The following is a 25,958-nucleotide window of genomic DNA, read 5'->3' on the forward strand; positions in this document are numbered from 1 at the left end:
CCCCACAGGAGATTTACATAAAGATTGAGCACAGAATATGGCCTTTGTACAGGATGCCAAGTTACTATTGCATCAGTATTACTAAGTGGGGATGCAATTGGCAGCACACATTCAGGACCATCACTGTTTCTGCTTAGTATCTTTCACCAATTACATATGCAATTGGACAGTTTGCTGGCACTACTGTGGTAACTGAGTGCACAAATTTGGTGTGAAATTGCACATCTAAAGTATTGAGAAATTTGGTCCTTTAAATTGTCATCATTAGGCTTTGCACTTCACAACCTACTGAAATAAATGGGGACAGGTCACTCCTCTTAAAGCTGTTTTCAGGGTATGTAAAACTACTGCGTTTTCATTTGGAAGGTTTTCTTTGCGAACGAGGGACAAAAGGTTTTTAAATTGAAGCTTAGTTTCTGCAGAATCTAAGTCTGTTGTGGGCTGGTCAATTAAGACAGACACAGTTCTGTTCACAATAGTGATATCAAATAAGTTGAGAGTATGTAACTAGGAACCTCGTGATGGCAGTTTTGGTCCCCTTTTAGTGTAGTTGCACTGTAAGTGCTTTCCAGGAACTCCTGGTCTATGCTAAAACTGTATTATTAATGACTTATAATGCTTAATATTAATGAAAATTGGTTTGATTAGTCCAAAAACTTGTAGTTCTAGCAGCAAAATTAAACTTTAAGAGGCTTTTTTATTTCTGCTTTAAATTTGACGTCATTTACTAATTCATAAGATCTTACATGGGTAAATTTTAAACTTCTGAATCGAAGTAGGTGGCAGAGTGTCCAGGTAAAGCCACAATAGCATGGCTACTTTAAAAATGGCATAATTCTTAATGGAACACCATACAAATATCATGACTTTGTCAGGATGACAATACGGCCAGATTTACCCTTCAATGCTTTGCTGCGAATGTAGTGTGTTAGAAAATATCACTTCTATATTTAGGACTATTTTAATGCAGTAATCGTTCCCTAGACACCGAACCACATAGTGATTCTTAGTGATGTTATCAGCTGTGGTAAATTATTTACTCTTCACGTACTTGGAAGAAATTATCTATTATATGTAATACGTTTGATGGTTTGTTAGACCACGTGAAATATATCCTGAATACTTGAAAATTTCTTTAGTGGAAGACCCAACTTTGTATTTGTGTATGCTGTCTTTTCTTACAATAACTTGCATCATGTAACAAGCTTCAGACAGTACTTGTCAATACGGGAAAACATCCACTTACTACTTCTCTTTAATCCATATCTGCTTCATCTTCCAAAAACTGCTTTTCCTCCACAAGTGTCTTCAAAGGGTCATTGGGCAATTTGGAATCCCAGAAAGAATTTTTTTGTTTATCCTTCATTTGCTTGTGTGTAAATTTCTATTATCCAGCCCAACTGCAGCTCAAATGACTAGATGTTGACTAAAATGAAATTCCCTAGTGGTGGTGGTGGTGTTTACTTTGTCAGATTTTTAAAGAGGTAATTTAGAAGATCCCTGGGTTCTTGACAATTCAAAAGTTTGAGGGGTGTTTGAACCTTCTGATAGTGAGGCGGCGCTAGGGTGGGGTGAAAACGTGGTTTTATAGTCCAGCAAAATAGCTTGATTTGGGGTTTTTTAAGGCAGGGAAGGGAAAGCCATCTTCACCTTTTTTTTTTTTTTTTTTTGCTTAAAAGTAACACGCCTGGAAACTTTCTTGATAAACTACTGACACTGTAAATGTTTTAATAAGTACATATTTACAGGAATAAGCACTGACTTATCTGAGAGTAGGTTTATAATTATCCTTGCCTGACTTCTTAAGTCTTACCCAGCATGGCAGTTAAAGATTTTGCTCGTCAAACTTTATTTTAAAATGCAAAAATGGTTTGTTTTTAAAAACAGAGGCCGTGGGAGCATCCGGTCAACGTCCTGTTTTCTGTCCTGTCCACAAACAAGAACAGTTAAAACTTTTCTGTGAAACATGTGACAGACTGACATGCAGAGACTGTCAGTTATTGGAACACAAAGAACACAGGTACAATTATTAACATGTCTTACCTCCTGTGGTGCATTTTCTCAGAGCAGGAGGAAGTGAAATTAATCTCAAGCATTTGTGTAATTAAATATTGCTGTATTTACTGTTGATTAGACTGAAATGCTCTCTTGGTGAGGGGAAGTCACTAGGCCTCCTTTAAGGTCCTGAGCTCTACAGGTGAGTTAGGTCATAAGTACAAATGAATATTTTAGTCTCATCCTCATCTGTGGTGGATACTTATAACAGTCACACCATGCTACATGACTGGCTGCCTGGTTATGTCTGGTGTAGCAAAGGGTGATGTGACTTGTAAGGGTGGTGCATTGGTAGAGCTATGTGGGACATCTAGGACTGGATTCAGGGAACTGCTGGTCAGGGCTTGAGGTGAATTGACAGCAGAGGTTAAGGTGTAAACTTGCCTGGAACTTGTTGGAGCTGCCACTTTAATGTGTACACAAATGAAATATAATAAAACATAAAACTGGCACAAACCTGGATTTAAAAAAGTGGTGCTTTGACTGAGCGGAGGCTATAGCAGTGAATGAGGGGTCAGGTAGTAATTTTCTGGAAAGGTCATGTTTTAATATGATGGATACTGTGGAACTTTTAGACTAAATCACAAAGCTTATATATAAGGTTTGCATCATGGATGAATGTACTTGCCTAATACAGTGGGCTGAAGTTTGATCCACTTGTCTTGGTGTGTTACTTGTCTGAAACTTACCTAATTCCAGGTAAAAATGGTGAGGCTGGTAACACATAAAGAATTTAAGTTTTCCTCTCATTTTGTATTAGTCTTAAGAAATTATCTGATCCATGGGAGAGAAGAAGCTGTTGAAGAGCATAAAGTCTTTGAAGTCTTATGGTTGTGCAGTGATTTGAATGATGCTGTTTGGGAATTTTGGTAAGTAGTTCTGCAGTGGTGTAGTAAGGGTTCTAATGTGCAAATATATGTTTCAAGTCATCTAAAACTCTGCACGTTGGGAGCTTTAGCAGACCATTGCAGAACTGCTTCCTGCAATCTGTCTCCAGACAGCACTTCTCTGCTCTCTCCGTGTATTTGGACACTGGTTTGAAACAGCTGATCTAGCCGTTTTTAGTACCTTTCCAGCATCGTCAATGACTTCATAGAACATTAAAGCAGCTTAATAGAGAAAACTTAACTTCTTTAACTTCTAACAGTTACTGACAGTTTTATAATGTAAGGAACTGAAACACATGTCTGGCCCAGGTTTTTTCCATGCTATTTGATTGTAAATAGCCTCAAAAATACAATTACCAAGAATATTAACATCTAGGATTTGTTGATGAGCTTTTGCTTGGTAGCCTGTCTTACATTTCCACCTGTTGTGCACTTGACACTAACTGATTAACAATCCATAAATAGATGCATCTTGTTACAGTGTATTCTCTTCCATAAGACTTCACTAATAACCTGCTTTCAGGTGCCACTAAATAGAAACTTTTATTTAAAATCTCTTGTGTGCAGCTGTAAATTACAGATGGACAAAATGTCTGCCTTGACTTTCAAATTAAAACTGGGATTTTGTTTATGGAGCTCTGTAAAATGTTTAAGCAAAATCATGCCAGGAGAACACGCACTGTTTTTAATCTCCTGCTTATTCCTCACCTGAAATCCTAATCCTCTGAAACACAAGAGGCTGTTGAATCACCATCTGAATAGCCACAGGGCACACTATTCAGACTCCAGAGAACTTTGAGGGAAGGAGCTTTTGTGGATGCTTTAGAAAGCTGAGATTGTCTTGTGGCAATAGACTGATGTGGATTAGTTGGTTTAGGTTCCTTCCAACCCAAATATTAGAAATTAGAGTAAAATCCAGTCGTTCTAGATAATTTACCAGGACTGTTGTGCCAAAAGCTTAGCAATAAATAAACTCAGTAAAATTTCTGTTTTGCTAAAGGTGATTTTCTTAATCTTTTTTTCAGAGACACTGCATGAGAACAGACAGAAAATTCCATGCAGACTATGAGTGATTTTTTGGTATCTGTGGGCCTTTAATATATATTTCAGGACTCGTTATGTTCTTTTCCTTGTATATGGAAAGTAATGTTACGCTGATTTTGAGGGAGGAGGCTTTTTTAATTCAAACCTGTCCATTGTTAGTTCAAAGTGGGTAGTATTTTGTCAATACAAGAACAAAATATACTGGTCTAAGTAGCACACTCCTTACTGTGGTTTACTGCAAAAACATAGACCAGAAAGAGTTGAAGCAAGAAATGGGGTTTGTGTATACTTTAAACACTAGATGCAGACATTTCTCTGAATTGGTTAGACAGATCAGTTGCCCTTCTAGATTTCAAATGAGGCTCATTTACCCTTTCAATGGTAGTCTTTGAACAGAGTGTAAATTACTTTTGTTCCATCACTAGAGCTCCCTGACCTCTTGAAGAGTGCTGTAATTGCCTCTAGAGAGGGAGGGGAGAAGCATATTCTGGGGTTCTCTTGGTTAAGTTTCCTAATGCTGTTGCTAAACTGCACTTCAAAAGCGTGGGATTTATATACAACTAAGCCACAACAGAAGTAGCAAGTGACCCTCTGGCCTGTTTTGTACTATGAACTTAGGTTGAGGTAAGTAGCCTTGCATTAACCTATTTGTGCTTGTATTGATGCTCAAATTTCTCTCTGTCTTGACATAAGTGCTCTGTTAAAATGATACATTAAAACCACCTCCCTGAATGGCATACAGCTATATATAGTCTGTGCGTGCAGAGACTGCATGGTCTGTGTTCGCCCTAACAGACCTCCAGCAGCTGTCCCACAATGCTCCGTTCCTTACGACAATGACTGCAGTGGTCACAAGGTTAAACTCCACTGCCCAGGAATCAGAGTCTGGAAGGCATGCCCTTTAAGCTCGCCTGGGTGGTGTTGAAATACCTTTTCCTGATTGCCCCCCTTGATGAGCACACCTAGTGGTTCACCATTGTGTGCCGCTACTCTGCTGACCATGCCAGCTCTGTGCAGACAGACAGGTACTAGGAGCTCTCCTGACTGGAGTAGACAAGAAGTAATGGCTCTCTTGGTCCTGTGGGGAAAAGATGCTGTGCAAGAACAGCTGTAGACCAACCACAGAAACGTGAACGTCTACTAACAGACTGCACTGGGGATGCAGGCAGAGAGGTACGACAGGGGTCTGCAGCAATGCCATGTGAAAGTGAAGGAACTTCGCCAGGGATACCACAAGGCCAGAGAGTGCAACAATAGATCTGATGCTGTGCCTCAGCCCTACCACTTCTACAACCAACTATGTGTCATACTTGGTAGAGATGTCACCAGCACCCTGTCAATCGCTGTGGATACCTTGGAGGATCCTGACACAGAAGTCCCTGCCATGAACAGGAAGGAGTGGAAGAAAAAGACAATGTGGGACTCCAGCCATGCCATGAGCTTGGACTAGTTTGAGACTGTACCACAGTCTAGCCAGTCAAATGCAGATGAGGCTGAGGAAAAGGAAGGGGACTCGGGAAAAGTATGTGTATGCCTTTTTCCTTAAAATGTTAGTTATAGATGGCTTCTGGCCCACCCCCAAGTTAACAAGATACAGGTATCAACTTTTCGTTGTTTTGCTTGTATGAGAAGAGGTAGATTTGGCATGTGATTATCATTCTCTATATTTGGTTAGCTGGGATATGTAGAATAATTTGTTTAGGTACCTAGGGATGTCCTTTGTATCCTCCTAAGAGATCTCTGTGGAACTTCCATGGAAATGGTCTGCAGTCCTTTCCTGAAGGCTTCTAGTGATGACTCCCTTGTTTCTTCCTCCATGGTAGTATGCTTTCCCATGGTATCTGTGATGAGTTTGATTGGCACCATTGCATAAACAGGCTAGCAGCACATGAGCCCAGGCAGCTTCAGGTCACCAGTAGCAACTGTGTTCTCTGTGCCTGTCCGCAGTGAGATATTCCCTAAAATCACCACAGCCTGTGGAAAATAGTGCCAATATTCGGTGCTGTTGCCCTGTAATTGTACCCATGGAATAGGGACTAAAATTTTATAACTTCATGCAACAGGAAATCCTTCCATCTCCTCACCCCCCCCTTGTCTCTAGCGGGCTATATTCACAATGGCCGGGGCTGGAAAGCAAAGCATTGTCGAGGCACTCCAAAGCCAAAGTGTCATTAAACCTGTCTTATTAAAAGTGCTTATGAGCATGAGGGACGGGAGTTTGGAAACTTCTCTCCCTTTCCCTTTTGACTGTAAATCCAATGATACATCTATCTGTTTTTATCAGTACTTGCCGCTGTTGTGGCCTGAAGGGGTGCCCCTCCACACCCAAAGAACACTTCATCTCAGTGAGGTGCAGAAAGAAGAAGACTAAGAGTGATGTACTCTGCAAGAACCTGCAAGGCAGCACTGCATTGGGCCACGAACAAAGGACTTGGAGCTATATGACTAAGAACATGAAGAAAGACCAAGAGGACAGGGAAAAAGGCCTAGGAGTCCTAGCAGGAAAAGGAACAGGAAATGCACCAGGACATAATGGGTCTGTTTACGCTACAAGTAAACACTTCTGGCTGGCCTGTGTCAGCTGACTCAAGCTATGGGTCTGGTTAATTGCTGTGTAGACATTCAGGCTCGGGCATGGGCCAGACGCAGGTGTTTAATTGCAGTGAAGACCTACCCAATTGGTCTCCTCAGGCAGCAAACCCAAATGCTGCAGATCCTGGTTGACCTACATGTCCAAAAATACCAGACTGTCCACCTTTTGCAGTCATTGGAGAACTCCATGGTCACTGCTTCCTATTCTGCTCCCCTCCCCTCCCCTACCACATGACATCACAGGGCCCATCATCATCACCCTTATCACTCCATGCTGGGGGACAACAAGGAAAACCACAGCTCCACATATGCTGTGAGGACCCCAGTTGGTGTGTGAGGACCCCAGTTGGTGTGTGAGGACCCCAGTTGGTGTGTGAGGACCCCAGTTGGTGTGTGTGTGTAGTCACAATGGGTTACATGTGTTTACTCAAATAGACATAAATGTTTACTTTTATAATTTTAAATTTTCAACCTGTTATGTTAAAAACTTGTATAACGCTGCTTCTTGTTCGGGTGTTTTTTTTTTTGCATATTGATTTTCTACATTGCTTTTTCTACTCAAAAGTTCTATTTTTGGAGAATCAAATTATCTTTATTCCCAACAAATATTGCAGAATGCATTACAGTTGTCAAAATGCACCAAGCATCACATAATTCATAGCTTCAGGAAAACACGCAGTCATATTTATCAATGTATAGTAAGTACTACACAGTTCTTAGCAGCACCCCAAATGTTCACCACTTTGCCTCACAGCTATTATGCAGGACACAACAAGCAGCTATAGCCATTGGGATATTTTTCTCACCAAGATCCAATCTAGTGAGCAAATCAGCCAGTGTCCCTTCAGTCTACCCTTCTGCACTTGCTGAGCCAGTAGTTTAATCTTTCCTTGGTGCTGTCTGCGTGGCTGGTGTATAACGTCATAAGCTAAGGGAGCAAGGGGTAGACTGGGTTCCATTTCAGTATTGCCAATGGTAGTCTGTTGGCTGGGAAAGAACATCCCTGGTTAAAGCTTTGTGAACAGTCCTGTGTTCTATAGGATGCAAGCATCGTGCACTTTCCCTGACCAGCCAACGCTGAAATCATTGAAGCGTCAATGATGATCCAACAACACTTGCAGACTATGGAACAGTAGTAGCCCTTTCTGTTGATGTACCCTGTAGCCCGATGGGCTGGTGCCAAAATTGGGATATTCCAGCTGTCTGTCACCCCAGTGCAGTTCAGAAACCTCCTTGCTGCAAATCCATCCACTGTGTCTTGCACATTGCCAAGAGTTAGTCCTACATAACAGGAGACAGTTAATGTCCCTACCCAGTTGTATGAAAATGTCCTCACTGTGGGTTTTCAACTCCAGAATGACTTCCCACTGACTAGTAGTAATCCAGCGCTGCAAGTTTCCAACATGCGATTTACCACTTCTCCACTGTACATGCAGTTATTCTGGTGTCCCAGGGCTGGGGCAAGTCTGGCACATAAATCCAGGAATGTCACCTTTTGCAGTCCCACCAGTCTGGGCTCATTTCTCAGGCCCAGACAAGATATTTCCATAATCTGCAGCTGCTCCCTGAAAGCCATCAACAGCCTTGGATTGTTTTCTCGCTGTGTCCCTCATCAAATTGTCCTTGAAGAAATCCTTGTGTCCTAGATGTTGCTGCACTTAGAATCATAGAATAACAGAGTTGGAAGGGACCTCTGGAGGCCGTCTAGTCCAACCCCCTGCCCAGAGCAGGACCAATCCCAACTAAATCATCCCAGCCAGGGCTTTGTCAAGTCTGACCTTAAAAACTTCTAAGGAAGGAGATTCCACCACCTCCCTAGGTAACACATTCCAGTGTTTCATCACCCTCCTAGTGAAAAAGTTTTTCCTAATATCCAACATAAACCTCCCCCACTGCAATTTGAGACCATTACTCCTTGTCCTGTCATCTGCTATCACTGAGAATAATCTAGATCCATCCTCTTTGGATCCACCTTTCAGGTAGTTAAAAGCAGCTATCAAATCCCCCCTCATTCTTCTCTTCCGTAGACTAAACAATCCCAGTTCCCTCAGCCGCTCCTCATAACTCATGTGTTCCAGTCCCCTAATCATTTTTGTTGCCCTTCTCTGGACACTCTCCAATTTTTCCACATCGTTCTTGTAGTGTGGGGCCCCAAACTGGACACAGTACTCCAGATGAATCCTAGAATATCAGGGTTGGAAGGGACCTAAGGAGGTCATCTAGTCCAACCCCCTGCTCAAAGCAGGACCAATCCCCAATTAAATCATCCCAGCCAGGGCTTTGTCAAGCCTGACCTTATGGCCTCACCAATGTCGAATAGAGGGGAACGATCACATCCCTCGATCTGCTGGCAGTGCCCCTACTTATACACCCCAAAATGCCATTTGCTTTCTGGGCAACAAGGGCACACTGTCAACTCATATCCAGCTTCTCGTCCACTGTCACCTATAGGTCCTTCTCTGCAGAACTGCTGCCTAGCCATTCGGTCCCTATTCTGTAGCGGTGCATTGGATTCTTTCGTCCTAAGTGCAGGACCCTGCACTTGTCCTTGTTGAACCTCATCAGGTTTCTTTTGGCCCAATCCTCCAATTTGTCTAGGTCCCTCTGTATCCTATCCCTACCCTCCAGCGTATCTACCACTCCTCCCAGTTTAGTGTCATCCGCAAACTTGCTGAGGGAGCAATCCACACCACCCTCCAGATCATTAATGAAGATATTGAACAAAACCGGCCCCAGGACCAACCCTTGGGGCACTCCGCTAGATACCGGCTGCCAACTAGACATGGAGCCATTGATCACTACCCGTTGAGCCCGATAATCTAGCCAATTTTCTGCCCACCTTGTAGTGCACCCATCCAGCTCATACTTCTTTAACTTGCTGACAAGAATACTGTGGGAGACCGTGTCAAAAGCTTTGCTGAAGTCGAGGAATAACACGTCCACTGCTTTCCTTCATCCACAGAACCAGTTATCTCATCATAGAAGGCAATTAGTCAGGCATGACTTTCCCTTGGTGAATCCATGCTGACTGTTCCTGATCACTTTCCTCTCATCTAAGTACTTCAGAATTGATTCCTTGAGGACCTGCTCCATGATTTTTCCAGGGACTGAGGTGAGGCTGACCGGCCTGTAGTTCCCAGGATCCTCCTTCTTCCCTTTTTTAAAGATGGGCACTACATTAGCCTTTTTCCAATCTTCTGGGACTTCCCCCAGTCGCCATGAGTTTTCAAATATAATGGCCAATGGCTCTGCAATCACATCCGCCAATTCCTTTAGCACACTCGGATGCAACGCATCCGGCCCCATGAACTTGTGTACGTCCAGTTTTTCTAAATAGTCCCGAACCACTTCTTCCTTCACAGAGGGCTGGCCACCTCCTCCCCATGCTGTGCTGCCCAGTGCAGTAGTCTGGGAGCTGACCTTGTTCATGAAGCCAGAGGCAAAAAAAGCATTGAGTACATTTAGCTTTTTCCACATCCTCTGTTACTAGGTTGCCTCCCTCATTTAGTAAGGGGCCCACACTTTCCTTGGCTTTCTTCTTATTGCCAACATACCTGAAGAAACCCTTCTTGTTACCTCTTAACATCCCTCGCTAGCTGCAACTCCCAGGTGTGATTTAGCCTTCCTGATTCCATTCCTCCATGCCCGAGCAATATTTATATACTCATCCCAGGTCATTTGTCCAATCTTCCACTTCTTGTAAGTCTCTTTTTTGTGTTTTAAGATCAGCAAGGATTTCACTGTTAAGCTAAGTTGGTTGCCTGCCATTTACTATTCTTTCTACACATCGGGATGGTTTGTCCCTGTAACCTCAATAAGGATTCTTTAAAATACAGCCAGCTCTCCTGGACTCCTTTCCCCCTCATGTTATTCTCCCAGGGGATCTTGCCCATCAGTTCCCTGAGGGAGTCAAAGTCTGCTTTTCTGAAGTCCAGGGTCCGTATTCTGCTGCTTTCCTTTCTTCCTTGTGTCAGGATCCTAAACTCAACCATCTCATGGTCACTGCCTCCCAGGTTCCCATCCACTTTTGCTTCCCCTACTAATTCTTCCCGGTTTGTGAGCAGCAGGTCAAGAAGAGCTCTGCCCCTAGTTGGTTCCTCCAGCACTTGCACCAGGAAATTGTCCCCTACCCTTTCCAAAAACTTCCTGGATTGTCTGTGCACCACTGTATTGCTCTCCCAGCAGATATCAGGATGATTGAAGTCACCCATGAGAACCAGGGTGTGCAATCTAGTAGCTTCTGCGACTTGCCAGAAGAAAGCCTCGTCCACCTCATCCCCCTGGTCCGGTGGTCTAAAGCAGACTCCCACCACGACATCACCTTTGTTGCTCACACTTCTAAACTTAATCAGAGAGACTCAGGTTTTTCTGCAGTTTCATACTTGAGCTCTGAGCAGTCATACTGCTCCCTTACATACAGTGCAACTCCCCCACCTTTTCTGGCCTCCCTGTCCTTCCTGAACAGTTTATACCCATCCATGACAGTACTCCAGACATGCGAGTTATCCCACCAAGTCTCCGTTATTCATAATTCCCTGACTTTGCCAGGACCTCCGGTTCTCCCTGCTTGTTTCCCAGGCTTTGTGCATTTGTATATAGGCACTTGAGATAACCAGCTGATCGCCCCTTGTTCTCAGTGTGAGGCAGGAGCCCTCCCCTCTCACACACTCCTGCTCGTGCTTCCTCCCGGTATCCCACTTCCCTGCTTACCTCAGGGCTTTGGTCTCCTTCCCCCAGTGAACCTAGTTTAAAGCCCTCCTCACTAGGTTAGCCAGCCTGCTCGTGAAGATGCTCTTCCTTCTCTTCGTTAAGTGAAGCCCGTCTCTGCTTAGCACTCCGCCTTCTTGGAACACCGTCCCATGGTCGAAGAATCCAAAGCCTTCTCTCCGACACCAACTGCATAGCCATTCATTGACTTCCACGATTCGACAATCCCTACCCCGGCCTTTTCCTTCCACAGGGAGGATGGACAAGAACACCACTTGCACCTCATACTCCTTTATCCTCCTTCCTAGAGCCACGTAGTCCGTAGTGATCCACTCAAGGTCATTCTTGGCAATATCATTGGTGCCCACATGGAAGAGCAGGAAGGGCTAGCGGTCCGAGGGCTTGATGAGTCTCAGCAGCCTCTCCGTCACACTGCGAATCTTAGCCCCTGGCAAGCAGCAGACTTCTCTGTTTTTCCGGTCAGGGTGGGAGATAGATGACTCAGTCCCCCTGAGGAGAGAGTCCCCGACCACCGCCACCTCCTCTTGGGAGTGGTGGTTGTGGAACCCCCAACTTTAGGACAGTGCATCTCATGCCTTTCAACTGGTGGAGTCTTCTTCTGCTCCCTTCCCCCAGACGTATCATCTGGGCCACTCCCCGCAATGGTACCTGTGGAGAGAACATGAAAATGGTTACTTACCTGTATCCGCGTTGCTGGTACATGGATGTTCCCCCTTCTTCTGGAGGTCACATGTTGCCAGATTTCTTCATCCTGTCCGCACTGCGCAGCCTGCTCTGAATCTTCAGAACCTTGTGCCTGTAGAAGTATATCCTGACGTCTGTCCAGGAAACCTTCAGTTTCTCTTATACAACGCAGGGTCGATACCTGTTGCTCCAGACCTTGAACCTTCTCTTCCAGTATGGAGACCAGCTTGCACTTTGTACACACAAAGTCGCTTCTGTCCTCTGGAAGAAAGGCAAACATGGCACATCCAGTGCAGGTCACAACAGTTGAACACTCCCCATCCATATTACCTTCCTACTATGAACTTTCTCAGGAGATGCAGTAATTACTCAGAGAAGTCGTTAGGCTGTAAGACTCAGTGGGCTCACTTCAGGCGAACTCCCAGGCAAACTCTTGCTGTTTGCTGTTCAGCTGGTTCCCCGCCACTCAGCTGGTTCGCGGAGCGCCGGCTTTTTTAAGCAGCCAGGCTCACCTGAAACAAAACACTTAAGGTCTGGAAAGACAGGAGAATCATGCATCCAGTATTTGCAACATTCATGAGGCTAGCTCTGTGGTTCCCGTACTTCTGTCAGAGATTGCAGACACTGAAAAGGACCATGTGGGTTCATAGGATTTTTTTTTAAAGGTGCAAAAATTATGGGCTGTATGGATGGCTTTATGGGGTGGAGAAAGTTACATGCTGGGAACTTGACTCCTAGCTCTGGGAGATCCCTGGGCACAAGTTATTACTGTCCCACAAAACATGGGAAAAATGTCCCCCCAAGGCATTGCATTGGAGGGCAGTGTGTATCCCACTGGGATACCTCATGGTGTATTGTATTTTACATCAACCCCAAGCACTTCTGAAGAGTACATGCAGCACCAATGCAAACAGCAAGTATGTACGCACCCAAGTGATATACAAATTCGGCAGGTGTATGCTAATGTAACTTACGTCAACCAATGTTTGTAGTGTAGACATGGCCTTTGTAATGGGACTTATTAAACAGAATCATGAAGGGTGGGGAGGAAGATACCTTAGTAGCTTGGACACCTGATGGGAAAAGATCACAAAATCTAGAAAGTATTTCTTAAATTCTCCTTGCCAGCCTTATATTAAGTGTTCTGCTTTTTATGTTGTCTATCTTATTTTGCCGTGCTCTGCACTAAGAAGTGAAGCATTCCTAGTTTCATCCCGTCTGATATTACAACTTCTTGTATTCTTTTTAGGTAATACTAAGTGGAGGTGCTTTAGAAGTGGTGTTTGTTCAGTCAGAGATTTGGTGTATGGGGAGTTGTGAAGTAAACAGAGCCAGAAGAACCAAACAATTAAGCTGTTAGAATGTAACTGCTTTAAATTTACATTACTGTTACTGAATATGAACGACATAGTGTAAAAGGTGAAATTACCTGTCTTAGGTGGAAGTCTGTTCTAGCAGTCAGTATATCTTTAATTTTTGACTGCTCTTTATGCACTGTGCATCTTGTCCAAACATATGTTTTCTTAATAATAAAAGAAAATAACTTAAATTTATTTCCCACAGAATAGACTTTTCAAGGAGCTTTTTCAAATATTGACAAACGATAAAATTGTTTATTATGAGTTTTTCTGCTGTGTCCCCTTTACAGTAATATCCTGTAGCTTCTTATCTTGTGAACAGTAATGCGTCTCATCTTCTCCCAATGTATAGAAAATTTAAAATGGCGCACAAATGACTTCTAAGGATTCTCTTTCCTTGGGAACTTTATTGTGCCATTATCACCACTCAGAAGTATTGTAAATTGAGCAGGTTTTGACTTAAATCACTACTTTCCACTAATTCTTCCATAATTTGTCACGCTTTTACTAGCAAATGTAGGTTTAAATCCATACTGAGAAGTTTTAGTTTCCATGCACTGCTCCACAGTAATTGGTATCTTGTTTTGTGACTTGAAAAGGTATCAGTTTTTGGAAGAAGCTTTTCAGAATCAGAAGGGTGCAATTGAGAATCTGTTGGCCAAACTTCTTGAAAAGAAGAATTATGTTAATTTTGCAGCTACTCAAGTGCAGAATAGGTAAGTACCTACAGATAATATTCAAGTGTTGATATTGTATTGTGCATTTAATAAAGCCTATTGTTCATACTTTTGTAGGCTCGTAACTCGTTTAAATTCTAGTTGGTCCTTGTGTCAATTATACTGGATTTATAGTTGGAATGTTTTATACTTTATTATGCTTGTCCATGGCACACTGTTGCAACTATATAAATGTCAAAGTAGATGACCCTTTATGGAACTGCTGGTACTGTCAAAGGTGTGGCATAATTTATTATAGAGTAAAATAACCTCTACTGCTCTGGTCTTGTCAGTGAGAACTCTGTGGGGGTGAGAGACATACTGGCCATACTGTTTAATATACACATCTTTCAGATCAGAAAAGACAAGAGCTGGAGATATTAAAATAAGAAAATAGAAGCAGAGGATTAATACTTCACACTAATTCAAGCAAAACATGAAAGAGCAGTTAAACATAAAAAGGTGGACAGAAAAGTCAGACAATTAAGTCATCAAATCAGGGTCAGACTTTGTGTAAACTTTCTCCTTTATTTGCCAAGACTTAAATTCTAGATGGTTCTAGATCTGTAGCAGTGGGTTAGCAACTTTTTATCTGTTAGGCAGAAAGTAAATAAGCCATACAATTCTGCGTTTATTAAATAACTTTAAAGAAAGTTGCTTCTTTACTTTTTATGGAAGAAAAATGACTGTGTAGTATTTGAAGGCATAGTATAAAGTAATTGCCTGATCATACATTTCTCTTTTTTAGGATAAAAGAAGTAAATGAAACTAACAAACGAGTAGAACAGGAAATCAAAGTGGCTATTTTCACCCTCATCAATGAAATCAATAAAAAGGGAAAATCTCTCTTACAGCAGCTTGAGGTACAGTTAAGAACAAACAAAAAATCAGTTCACAAACTCGCTCTTTCGAACACCTATTGAGAACTTGCATTCCATACTTGAGTGAGGAGTTTATTCTGTGCAGGCACAGGTGTTTCAGTGGTATGCCACTCAAGTATGATATGGTTGGAGTTAAATCTCCTGTGATCTTTTCATTGATCTAAAATGCTATGACTTTCTTAACTTGTACATCTGTGTCGTATAGCCCCATTTTAAACTTGCTCTTTATCATAGATAAATGTCTGGAAAAAGCCCTTTCTGACTCAAAATGCCATGTTCCTACCCTAAAACATACTACTCCTGAAGTCTGTAAACTCTTGTCCTTTTTTAAGAGGCTAATGTGTACAGACTGTGGAATTAACATGACTCATAATATCACTGCTCATTTGCTTGCTTTTTTCACTTCCTCTCCCAATGACTTGTCTAGGAGTCCTTCTCTTTAGAATGTCAGCTCTTAGAGGCAGGGATCTGCCTTAAGTTTTTCAGACAAAAAAAATAATTGGTACTGTATAAATGGCAAATATTTGCTAATTGTGTATTTGCTCTGCATTTTGTGTGACTTAATGCAGTCAGAACCGGATTCTCCCCTCTCCTTCTGCTCTTGTGAGATGGTAGTGGCAAAGGGGAGGTAGCTCAGAAGACTTCTAAAGTCGTCGTCCTTGCTTGAGGCTGTCCTTCCCTACTTAACCTAACTTGAGCTTGTCAATATACCTCTGAGTGGATAGTCTGTGGCTGGGTCTCAAATTATTCTCACTCCATAAGGAAGTAGTTGAATGTGGCTGAAATGTGATTCCTCCGTGTTCATAAATCTCCTTGTCTCCATCAAGAAAGCTTGTCACTTCAGCTTCAGAACTCCTATATATGACAGAATGCACTGCTCCCTGTTAAGCTATCTCATAGTTGTGGCTTGTTACATACTTTTAAATTGTGTGTGTGCGCTGACAAAAGGCTGTTTGAAAGACACCAATAAATATCTCAATAAATTGTAATGAAAATTTACCAGCCCAAGCAGGACCTACTTGTCTACTCTTACAACTCTGATGGCAAATTAATATTTTCAGTCAGGGAACTGTTTTGGGGGCAGAGGGATGCACAGGGAAGGGAGACAGACTAAAAGTAGGATTCTGCAAGGCTACATTGTGTAAGGAGTGCTTACTGCTACTTTGTACTGCAGTAGAGGTCTTAATATCAGATTATGTACCCTTGGAGTTGTGAAAGTCATTCTTCAGAATTGACACTGTAATTCCTAATAACTAAAAGAGCTGAGACATTCCAAATAATGGCTTCAGAAATCTGGTAGGATAGGTATTGCATATTTTTACATAAACATGTAAAGCACAAATCTTAAATTACGTAGTTTAATTAAACTTTTAAAGCATGTGTTGCATTTATAGAATCATAAAAATATAGAAGTGGAAGGGACCTCAAGTTTTCCCCCCAATCCAAATCTCCTTTGCTGCAAATTAAGCCAATTGCTTCTTGTCCTACTCACAGTAGACATGGAAGACAGTTGATCACAGTCCTTTGTAATAACCCACCCTGTTATCCGGTGCTCCTGTATCCCCCTCCCTATTTTTTTTTCTTCTCAAGACTAAACACATGCATCTAAACATTTTATCATTTTTGTTTCTCTTCTCTGGACTCTCTCATATTTGTCCACATCTTTCTTAAGGTGCAGTGCCCAAAATGGACACACTACTCCAGCCGAGGCCTCAGCAGTACTGAGCAGAGTGGGACAGTTGCCTCCCATGTCTTACATATGACAGTCCTGCTAATAAACCCCAAAATATTAGCCTTTTTTGCAACTGCATCACATTGACTCATTCAATTTTTATGATCCACTATAGCCTCTCTGTCCTCTTTAGCAGTACTTTTGCCTATTAGTTATTCCCCATTTTGTATTTGTGTATTTGATTTTTCCTTCCTATTGAAGTACTTAGCACTTGTCAATTGAATTTCACCTAGTTGATTTCTGACCAATTCTCCAGTTCATCAAGGTAATTTTGAATTCTAATTCTGTCCTCCAAAGTGTTAACAACCTCCTGTAGCTTGGTGTCATCTGCAAACTTTAGAAGCATGTTCTCCACCCCATTATCCAAGTCATTAATGACGACACTGAATAGTACCAGACCCAAAGAAGACCTACTAGATAGTCCTCCCAGTTTGACAGCAAACCACTGATGATTACTCTTTGAGTACAGTTTTTCAATGTGTTTTTCACCCCCACCCTTAGGGAAATGTGGTCTGAATGAAATTACTTTAATTTGCTTATGAAAATGTCACTTTGGACTGTGTCAAAAGCCTAATTAAAGTCAAGATATATAACATCAACTGCTTCTTCCCATCCACTAGGCCAGTAAACCTGTCAAAGAAGGAAATTAGGTTGGTTTGGCATGATTTGTTCTTGACAAAATCCATGCTGGCTATTTATCAACTTGTTGTTCTCTAGGTCCTTAAAATTGATTGTTCAACAATTTGTCCCAGTATCTTTCCAGGTATTAGGCTTGACTGGTCTGCAATTCCCTGGGTCCTCTTGTTCCCTATAATTCCCTTCTCCAGTTCTCTAGAACCTTACCTAATGGTTGTGAGACTGCTTCAAATAGCTCCTTAAACAGTGTCTTGTATTAATTTAAATGGAATAGATAGGCCCAAAGACTCAAAGATGTTAACATGACCCCTGAAACGGTCCAGCATAAAACAGTTTTTTAAACAAAGTTTTGGATTTGATATATAGAGATCTCAGCCTGCTTAGCACCATGGCAAACACCATTAAAATCCTTTTTAACCTTTTATTGAAGATACAGAAAGGAAAGAAAAACAGTGATAGCATTTGAAATGTAAAATCTCAAATAAGGCTTTCATTTTAACAACATCCCTTGTTCCCTTTCCCTTTAGCCCTTTTGGAAGGAGAAAGGGGGAAATAAAAACAGCAAAGATAGAAAATGCAGCTTCTGTCTCTGGTGTTGATTCACTTGCATCCTCACTGCTGGAGAAACACAGGCTGAACATGCTGTCTTATCAGCCACTCTGAGACCTGGCAAACTTGTACCAGTATTAGGCTGTTTACGGCATTGTTTTTAGCTGCCCCTTTCTGGTCACAGGCTTGACAGCAGTGTTGCAAAATGTACAGCCTTGGCTGGCTGAGCCAGACTCCTAATAGATAGAAGGAAAAAGGAGAGATAAGAGAGAGAAGAAATAAGGTAAGGAAGGAAAAGGACACACTGGAGGTGAGCGGGAGGCAGTCTCACATATGAGGTAGTGGTTGGGATTTAACCAGAGCCAGTGGAGGTGACGATGTCATCTGGCTCCCACTCGCTGGCCCTCTCCGATCAGAATGATGCAGGTAGAACGATGGTGCACTGGATTCCGGGGTCCCAAAAGACAGCAGGGGTGGCAGCCATGATGGTGAAGCTCACTCCTTCCCCTTTCAGTCAGCCAGTGTTGCAGTAGCCTGTGTCCATCTGCATTATCCCCCAAAGTCTTGCTTTTTTAAAGAACCCCAGAAGGGAGTGATGGGTGGAATAGCCCATCCCCTCATTATTTTGTTCACCAGTTAGGCCTAATTTCCGACACACCAATTTTGGTCCATTAATTTCCTGTCCCACGCTTCTGTTGTTTACCAGGCATGATCTTAACACAGACCTTGAATTAGATCAGTAGGCCTTTTTGTTTGAACTAATTTAGTCTTTTGCACATTTTCCCATCAATGTTTATTATAGGTTGTGACATTTTATAAACATCATCCTAGTTTTTACAGTTGAGCTCACAATTAGGGTAAATTTTTAGGCCCAGTTATCACAACGGTACCCTGTGATGAATTTAATCAGGCCCTGCTCACATGAATACATCTAACTTATCTAAATATTCTTTCACCTGTTTTCTCTGTTCCGGCTTGTATTCCTTTTCCTTTGTTAATATTATTAGTGACCTGATGCTGGGACTGTGTGCTGTAGTTATGGGGGATCCTCTGCCCCATGTGGTGCTGAAATAAGCCCCTGGGACCATTTGTTGCATTTGGGGGTGTGGGTTGTTGGAACTGGGGGGAGTCCAGCCTTGTTCTCTCTCCCTCTCCTCCCCCAATCACTACTGTACAGCTGCTCTGGCTGTAGCTTGGCTGGCTGCTCTCTGGGTTCCCAGTATAACAAGTGCTTTGGTGGCAGCATGCTATCAAAATGTTACTGACAAGTCAGGGAACGAAGAGGAAATGACAATTTGCAGTGGTTCATGACTCTGCTAAACCCGAATGGAATTTTGTGGGACCTAAAAGGTGGTTCTTCCAACCTCAGGGTTTTTTCTCTCCTGAATTTTGAACACCTGCTGCAAAGAATTGGCAGTGTTAGTACTTCGTGTCTTTCATAAAGGAGAGTGTTAAGTAACTTAACAATGTCACTGCCAGGTCCTCCTATAATGTATATATGTATAATGTATATTGTTTTAATTGTGTGCATTTAATTGTCTGATATCAGTATAGATGATTTTTAAATCTAATAATCTGAGCTTCTGTTTCTTTGTAGAATGTGACAAAGGAAAGACAGATGAAGCTAATACAACAGCAGAATGACATCACAGGGCTTTCGCGGCAGGTGAAGCATGTGATGAACTTTACCAACTGGGCCATTGCAAGCGGCAGCAGCACTGCATTGCTGTACAGCAAGCGGCTGGTAAGGAAACCTGCCTCTTCCAGAATTTAGAATCGAGTATAGCAAAAATTTTGGGATCTTAGTATGTTTGCGCCTCCAACCTTGACAGAAGAGAACTTTATGGTCAAAAGAATTTTCAAGACATGGTTTATTTTCTCCAGATCACTTACAAGGAAAGGAGAGCCAGTTAATCACACTCCATCTAAAACTGTTGGCTTCATGATTTAATAGTAATGAAAAAGGGTTTGCCAGCGCAGTGACACCTCTCTCCTTGCTGAAAGAGTTTGGGGTGGATAGTTGTGTGGTTGTTTCTTTTGTAGAATTCTGTGCCATCAGTGTTGTCACAGTCCCTGGGTAAACTGCCCCTTCTTGAGACCCTTTTCCAGGCCCGAGTACACCTTTTGAAGTGGCAGGTCCATGGTTCTAGTTTTTAGAGTGGGATCCTGTGAACAAAGCGTATCAACTAACACCGAGTGGTTGCCAGCTGTGATACTTAGGAGGCCCAATGGTCTTGATACGTGTGAGAGTTTTCCTTCAGGAGCCTATAGATGATGATGTTCAGTGACACAGAAATGGTTTCTTCAAAACAAAGGATGAAGTTTGCCAAAAGATACACAGCAGTAGAGAAACTAATTTAAAATAAGATATGTATAAACATACTCTTACCTTAACTTGGCATTCCCCTCAAGCACCTAGGAAGACATAATTTAGTCTTTCTGCCACGGGTCCTCCTGCCTTCTCTTGGGCACCAAGTTACAGCCTGTTTACTGCATGCATGATGTGGAAAAAGCTAATGTACTCAATGCTTTTTTGTCCCTCTTCACAAACAAGGTTGGCTCCCAGACTACTGCACTGGGCAGCACAGCATGGGGAGGAGGTGACCAGCCCTCTGTGGAGAAAGAAGTGGTTTGGGACTATTTAGAAAAGCTGGACGAGCACAAGTCCATGGGGCTGGATGCACTGCATCCAAGAGTGCTAAAGGAGTTAGCAGATGTGATTGCAGAGCCATTGGCCATTATCTTTGAAAACTCATGGCGATCGGGGGAGGTCCCGGACGGCTGAAAAAGGGCTAATGTAGTGCCCATCTTTAAAAAAGGGAAGGAGGAGGATTTGGGGAACTACAGGCCAGTCAGCCTTACCTCAGTCCCTGGAAAAATCATGGAGCATGTCCTCAAGGAATCAATTCTGAAGCACTTAGAGGAGCGGAAAGTGATCAGGAACAGTCAGCATGGATTCACCAAGGGCATCATCTAATTGCCTTCTACGACGAGATAACTGGCTCTGTGGATGAGGGGAAAGCAGTGGACGTGTTATTCCTTGACTTTAGCAAAGCTTTTGACACGGTCTCCCACAGTATTCTTGCCAGCAAGTTAAAGAAGTATGCGCTGGATGAATGGACTATAAGGTGGATAGAAAGTTGGCTAGATTGTCGGACTCAACGGGTAGTGATCAATGACTCCATGTCTAGTTGGCAGCCGGTATCAAGCGGAGTGCCCCAAGGGTCAGTCTTGGGGCTGGTTTTGTTCAATATCTTCATTAATGATCTGGAGGATGGCGTGGATTGCACCCCCAGCAAGTTTTCAGATGACACGAAACTGGGAGGAGAGGTAGATACGCTGGAGGGTAGGGATAGGATACAGAGGGACCTAGACAAATTGGAGGATTGGGCCAAAAGAAATCTGATGAGGTTCAACAAGGACAAGTGCACAGTCCTGCACTTAGGATGGAAGAATCCCATGCACTACTACAAACTAGGGACCAAATGGCTCGGCAGCAGTCCTACAGAAAAGGACCTAGGGGTTACAGTGGATGAGACGCTGGATATGAGTCAACAGTGTGCCCTTGTTACCAAGAAGGCCAATGGCATTTTGGGATGTATAAATAGGGGCATTGCCAGCAGATCGAGGGACGTGATCGTTCCCCTCTATTTGACATTGGTGAGGCCTCATCTGGAGTACTGTGTCCAGTTTGGGGCCCCACACTACAAGAAGGATGTGAAAAAGTTAATAAGTGTCCAGCGGAGGGCAACAAATATGATTAGGGGACTGGAACACATGAGTTATGAGGAGAGGCTGAGGGAACTGGGATTGTTTAGTCTGCAGAAGAGAAGAATGAGGAGGGATTTGATAGCTGCTTTCAACTACCTGAAAGGGGTTTCCAAAGAGGATGGATCTAGACTGTTCTCAGTGGTAGCAGATGACAGAACGAGGAGTAATGGTCTCAAGTTGCAGTGGGGGAGGTTTAGGTTGTATATTAGGAAAACCTTTTTCACTAGGAGGGTGGTGAAGCACTGGAGTGCTTTACGAAGGGAGGTGGTGGAATCTCCTTCCTTAGACATTTTTAAGGTCAGGCTTGACAAAGCCCTGGTTGGGATGATTTAGTTGGGGATTGGTCCTGCTTTGAGCAGGGGGATGGAGTAGGTGGTCTCCTGAGGTCCCTTCCAACCCTGATATTCTATGATTCATACCCCTAGGTCTGTCACTCTTTTAACAGAATATGGTCTTTTGATCTCCAGATTCTCAACTGTGGCAAAACAGCTCTGTCACCAGGATTGTATCTCAGGTGTGATCATAGCTAAAAACTTGACTGTTGTATACTCAGGTGTTTACTAGGACACTTTTTTTATATTTCCTGTTTGGTTTCTTTAACAACCCCTTTTGATCTAACTCTATGCATTCAAACAGGGTAATATCACACATACACAGAGGCATATATGTTTATAAAAACTAATATAAATATTTCCCAGTTTTCCACAAGAATCATGGATCTACATTTTCTTCAGTGGGAAATGCCTACTTTCTGACTGGAAAACAAGTTATAAAATGTTGGCTTTGGGAATTATGGGGCAGTATTGTGTTTAAAGTTGTCTTTATGAATGAAGAAAGTCTGGTTCTGCTGGGAATTCATTTCCTAAATTTGACTAAAATTATGTTGTGCTTTGTACTTGGTGCTAAATTATTCTTGCTTTTGAAAGATCAGATGGCTAAATAACATGAGAACGGCCACACTGTGTTAGATCAATGGTCCATCTAGCCAAGTACCCTGTCTTCTGACAATGGCCAATGCCAGATGGTTCAGAGAGCATGTCTTTTGCTAGATACTCTTCAAAATTCTTTTTTCACCTGCCTAATTATACTTTTACACTTGACTTGCCAGAGTTTATGCTCCTTTCTATTTTCCTCCGTACAATTTGGCTTCCAATTTTTAAAGGGCGCTTTTTTGGCTCTAACCGCTTCTTCTACTCTGTTTAGTCAGGGTGGCATTTTTTTGGTCCTCTTACTATTTTTTTCTTTAATTTGGGGTATAAATTTAATTTGAGTCTTTAGTGTGGTGGTTTATATAAAGTGTCTACAGGTTGCAGGCATTTCAGTCTTGTGACTGTTCCTTTTAATTTCTGTTTAGCTTCGTTGTTTTTGTGTCATTCCCCTTCTTTAAGTTAAATGCTACTGTGGTCGGCTTCTTTGGTATTTCCAACCCACAAGGATGTTAAATTTAATTTATATTTTGGTAGCAATTACCGAGTGGTTCAGCTACATTCACCTTTTGAACCAGATCCTATGCTCCACTTAGAGCTAAATCAAGAATTGCCTGTCCTCTTACGGGTTCCAGGACTAGGTGCTCCAAGAAGTAGTCATTAATGGTGTCTAGACATTTTATCTGTGCATTCTGTCCTGAGGTGATCTGTATATGGGGATAGTTGAAATCCCCCATTATTATTGAGTTTTCTATTTTTATAGCCTCTCTAATCTCCTGGAGCATTTCACAATCACTGTTGTCATCTCAGTTAGGTGTTCAGGAGTATATTCCTACTGCTATATTGTTATTCAAGCTTGGAATTTCTATCCATAGAGATTCTGTGGAACAGTTTGATGTATTTATGATTTTTACTATATTTGACTCTATGCTTTCTTTCATATATAGTGCAACTCCCCCACCAGCATGACCTACTCTGTCATTCCTGTATATTTTGTATCCTGGAATTACTGTGTCCCATTGATTTATCATTGCTCCACCAAGTTTTTGTAATGCCTATTCTATAAATATCCTCATTTAATATCAGACACTTAAGTTCACCAATCTTCTTATTTAGATTTCTAACCTAACGGCAGAAAGCATATCTGCTGTTGTATTGACTTGAAGAGGGGGAGATGCTGTGGAGCACACACCTTTTTAGTCCATTAGCACTGGAGTAGGAATTTCAAGGTGAACTCATTTATATGAATTCCCAGAACTACTTCTGTGTAATGTTAAAAGTTGTATTTTCTGATGCTATCAAAGGGTTAAAGTTCTTTAAATGATTCAACTGAAGATAGTTAGAACGTGTTGAGTTTAGAAAAAGTTCAGACTAACTGGCAGTATTCTAAGTAATTGTTACAGATCATCAAGCTGAATCATCTGGATTTATAATTTAGCATAATTTATTTCTAAAGCAAAGAGATACTCACATTTGTAAGTAAAATGTACGCAATATTTTCTAAGAGCAGAATACAAGTGAGTCTCATCATATTCACATTTAACTTATGCGAATTCAACTATATGTGCTCGGCAAAAAAAAAGAAAAATAACAAGATACCTGTAAATAGTGTGAGCGCTTCTGCCCACCATTCCACTCAATGAGTGTATGCCCCGGAGTGAGCATGAGGTGGAAGACATGAATCTGCTGTTCCCTCAGGCGGTCTCAGTTCCCGTGTGCCCCTCGTAGTGTGAGCATCTTGCCGCGCTGAGTATGATTCTAGTGTTTAAAAATATGTATTTTTCGTACAACATGGCCCCTAAATGCAAGCCAACTACTTCATCTGGTGCTCAACCGAAGAAACAGCGAAGAAACGCTGGATGATGAGCCTTCTGATGAGAAGGAATTCAAAGCCAGCCAAGGTTGGCTTAATAGTTTTAGGAACTGCTTCAACCTCAAAAACGTGCAGACTACTGGTGAAGCTGCATGTGCCAATGAAGAATGATTTAATTTCTGAATACAATCCCTTTATGGAACGAAGCCTCAAAATCACACGTCGTATTATGGACTATTTGAGACCGTATCAAGAAATGTTTGAGCAGCTCAAGAGACAACAGCGACAGTTGCTGATCATGTTTTTCAAGGAAAAACAACCAGCAGCAGATGAGCCTGCGCAATCAACTTGTCGAGCTGAACCAGAGCCAACCACTTCGTCTACGACTCGCTCTCCGTCACCTCCGTCTCCTGGATCGACATCAAGCCCTGATGACCCCCGTAATTAAAAATACAGTACTGTAAAATTATATTTTGCATATGTACTCTTTATTATATACTGTACGTTACTGTATACATTATACATTTATACATATTACTGTATAGGGTTGTATACACAAAACTATGTACAGTATACTGTACTTTATGGGCGATTCAAGGGATTTTCAGTGGTAATTTTGACTCTGCGATTTTAGCCTTACGCACTGACTTTAGCACCTGACCCCCGCGTAAGATGCGACTCCACTGTATAGTAGCTATGCCCACTAACGAAATAAACCCTCAATCCTTGTGAGTTGTATTTAAGGTTTCCTACATTATGATAAAAGGAGTAACTGTTTTTAGACAAGCTTTTTCCCTTACAAACATAAGAATTTCTAAAACAGTAGTTGGATTACACCTTTATTATATAACTGGGTAGAAACAACTAGTTGAGAACATTTCCTGAAAGCAGGTGAGCAAACTTAAAGGTTAGAAATTGGACAGTACTTCGTAATGTTAGTTGGCTTTTTTTGGTTAATCATTACTAATTAAATCCTGGATTAATGCAAAACCAAGGGACCAGAATATGTTGCATACTATCAATCTTGCATTCAGTCAGCACTAAACAGACAGTGTAGTCTGCTGGAAAGCTGGGAATCTTAGTGAGGCAGGCCGTGAGACATCTGAAATCACATCATTCTGATTACTATTGTTCTCCTTCATGTGTTTAGCATTGCTGATATGTGCTACGAAACTGTATGAAGTGAGTTGTATGGTGGATGCACTAACTTTTCACGAATAAGACTCTACGTGGATGATTAAGAAGGAACACTATCCAGCAATAGTTTTCTTTGGCAGTGACCTAAGTGGCTGTTGAAAGTCATAATTTTATGTGGTAACTGGCAGCTCTTTGCTGAACTAACTGTATGCTTCTCCTTAACATGTTCACTCTTTGCTCATACATTCAATGTCATAATCAATCTTAATTTGTTTTGTGTCCCATCAGATTACGTTCCAGTTGCGACATATTTTAAAGGCACGATGTGATCCCGTCCCAGCTGCTAACGGAGCAATACGCTTCCATTGTGACCCCACATTCTGGGCAAAGAATGTAGTCAATTTAGGTGAGAAAAAAACGTATAAAGTGTTTCTGGGGAGACTGGATTG

At 42.1% G+C, this 25,958-nt stretch overlaps 1 protein-coding gene across 2 annotated transcripts in view; it reads left to right on the forward strand.

The window, feature by feature from the left end:
- The window catches only part of TRIM33 (tripartite motif containing 33), a 76,804-nt gene that overhangs the window by 30,547 nt on the left and 20,299 nt on the right, over window positions 1–25,958 (forward strand). For both annotated transcript variants that reach the window (XM_084611277.1, XM_084611278.1), the window contains exons 4-8: window positions 1,888–2,020; window positions 13,948–14,064; window positions 14,813–14,927; window positions 19,460–19,606; window positions 25,798–25,915. In XM_084611277.1, coding sequence (XP_084467403.1) covers window positions 1,888–2,020; window positions 13,948–14,064; window positions 14,813–14,927; window positions 19,460–19,606; window positions 25,798–25,915 — 630 coding nt within the window. The remainder of the gene's footprint in view (window positions 1–1,887; window positions 2,021–13,947; window positions 14,065–14,812; window positions 14,928–19,459; window positions 19,607–25,797; window positions 25,916–25,958) is intronic.

The sequence above is a fragment of the Lepidochelys olivacea genome, assembly GCF_965140295.1.
Source record: "Lepidochelys olivacea isolate rLepOli2 genome assembly, chromosome: 21".
In the NCBI taxonomy this organism is placed as follows: Eukaryota; Metazoa; Chordata; order Testudines; family Cheloniidae; genus Lepidochelys; species Lepidochelys olivacea.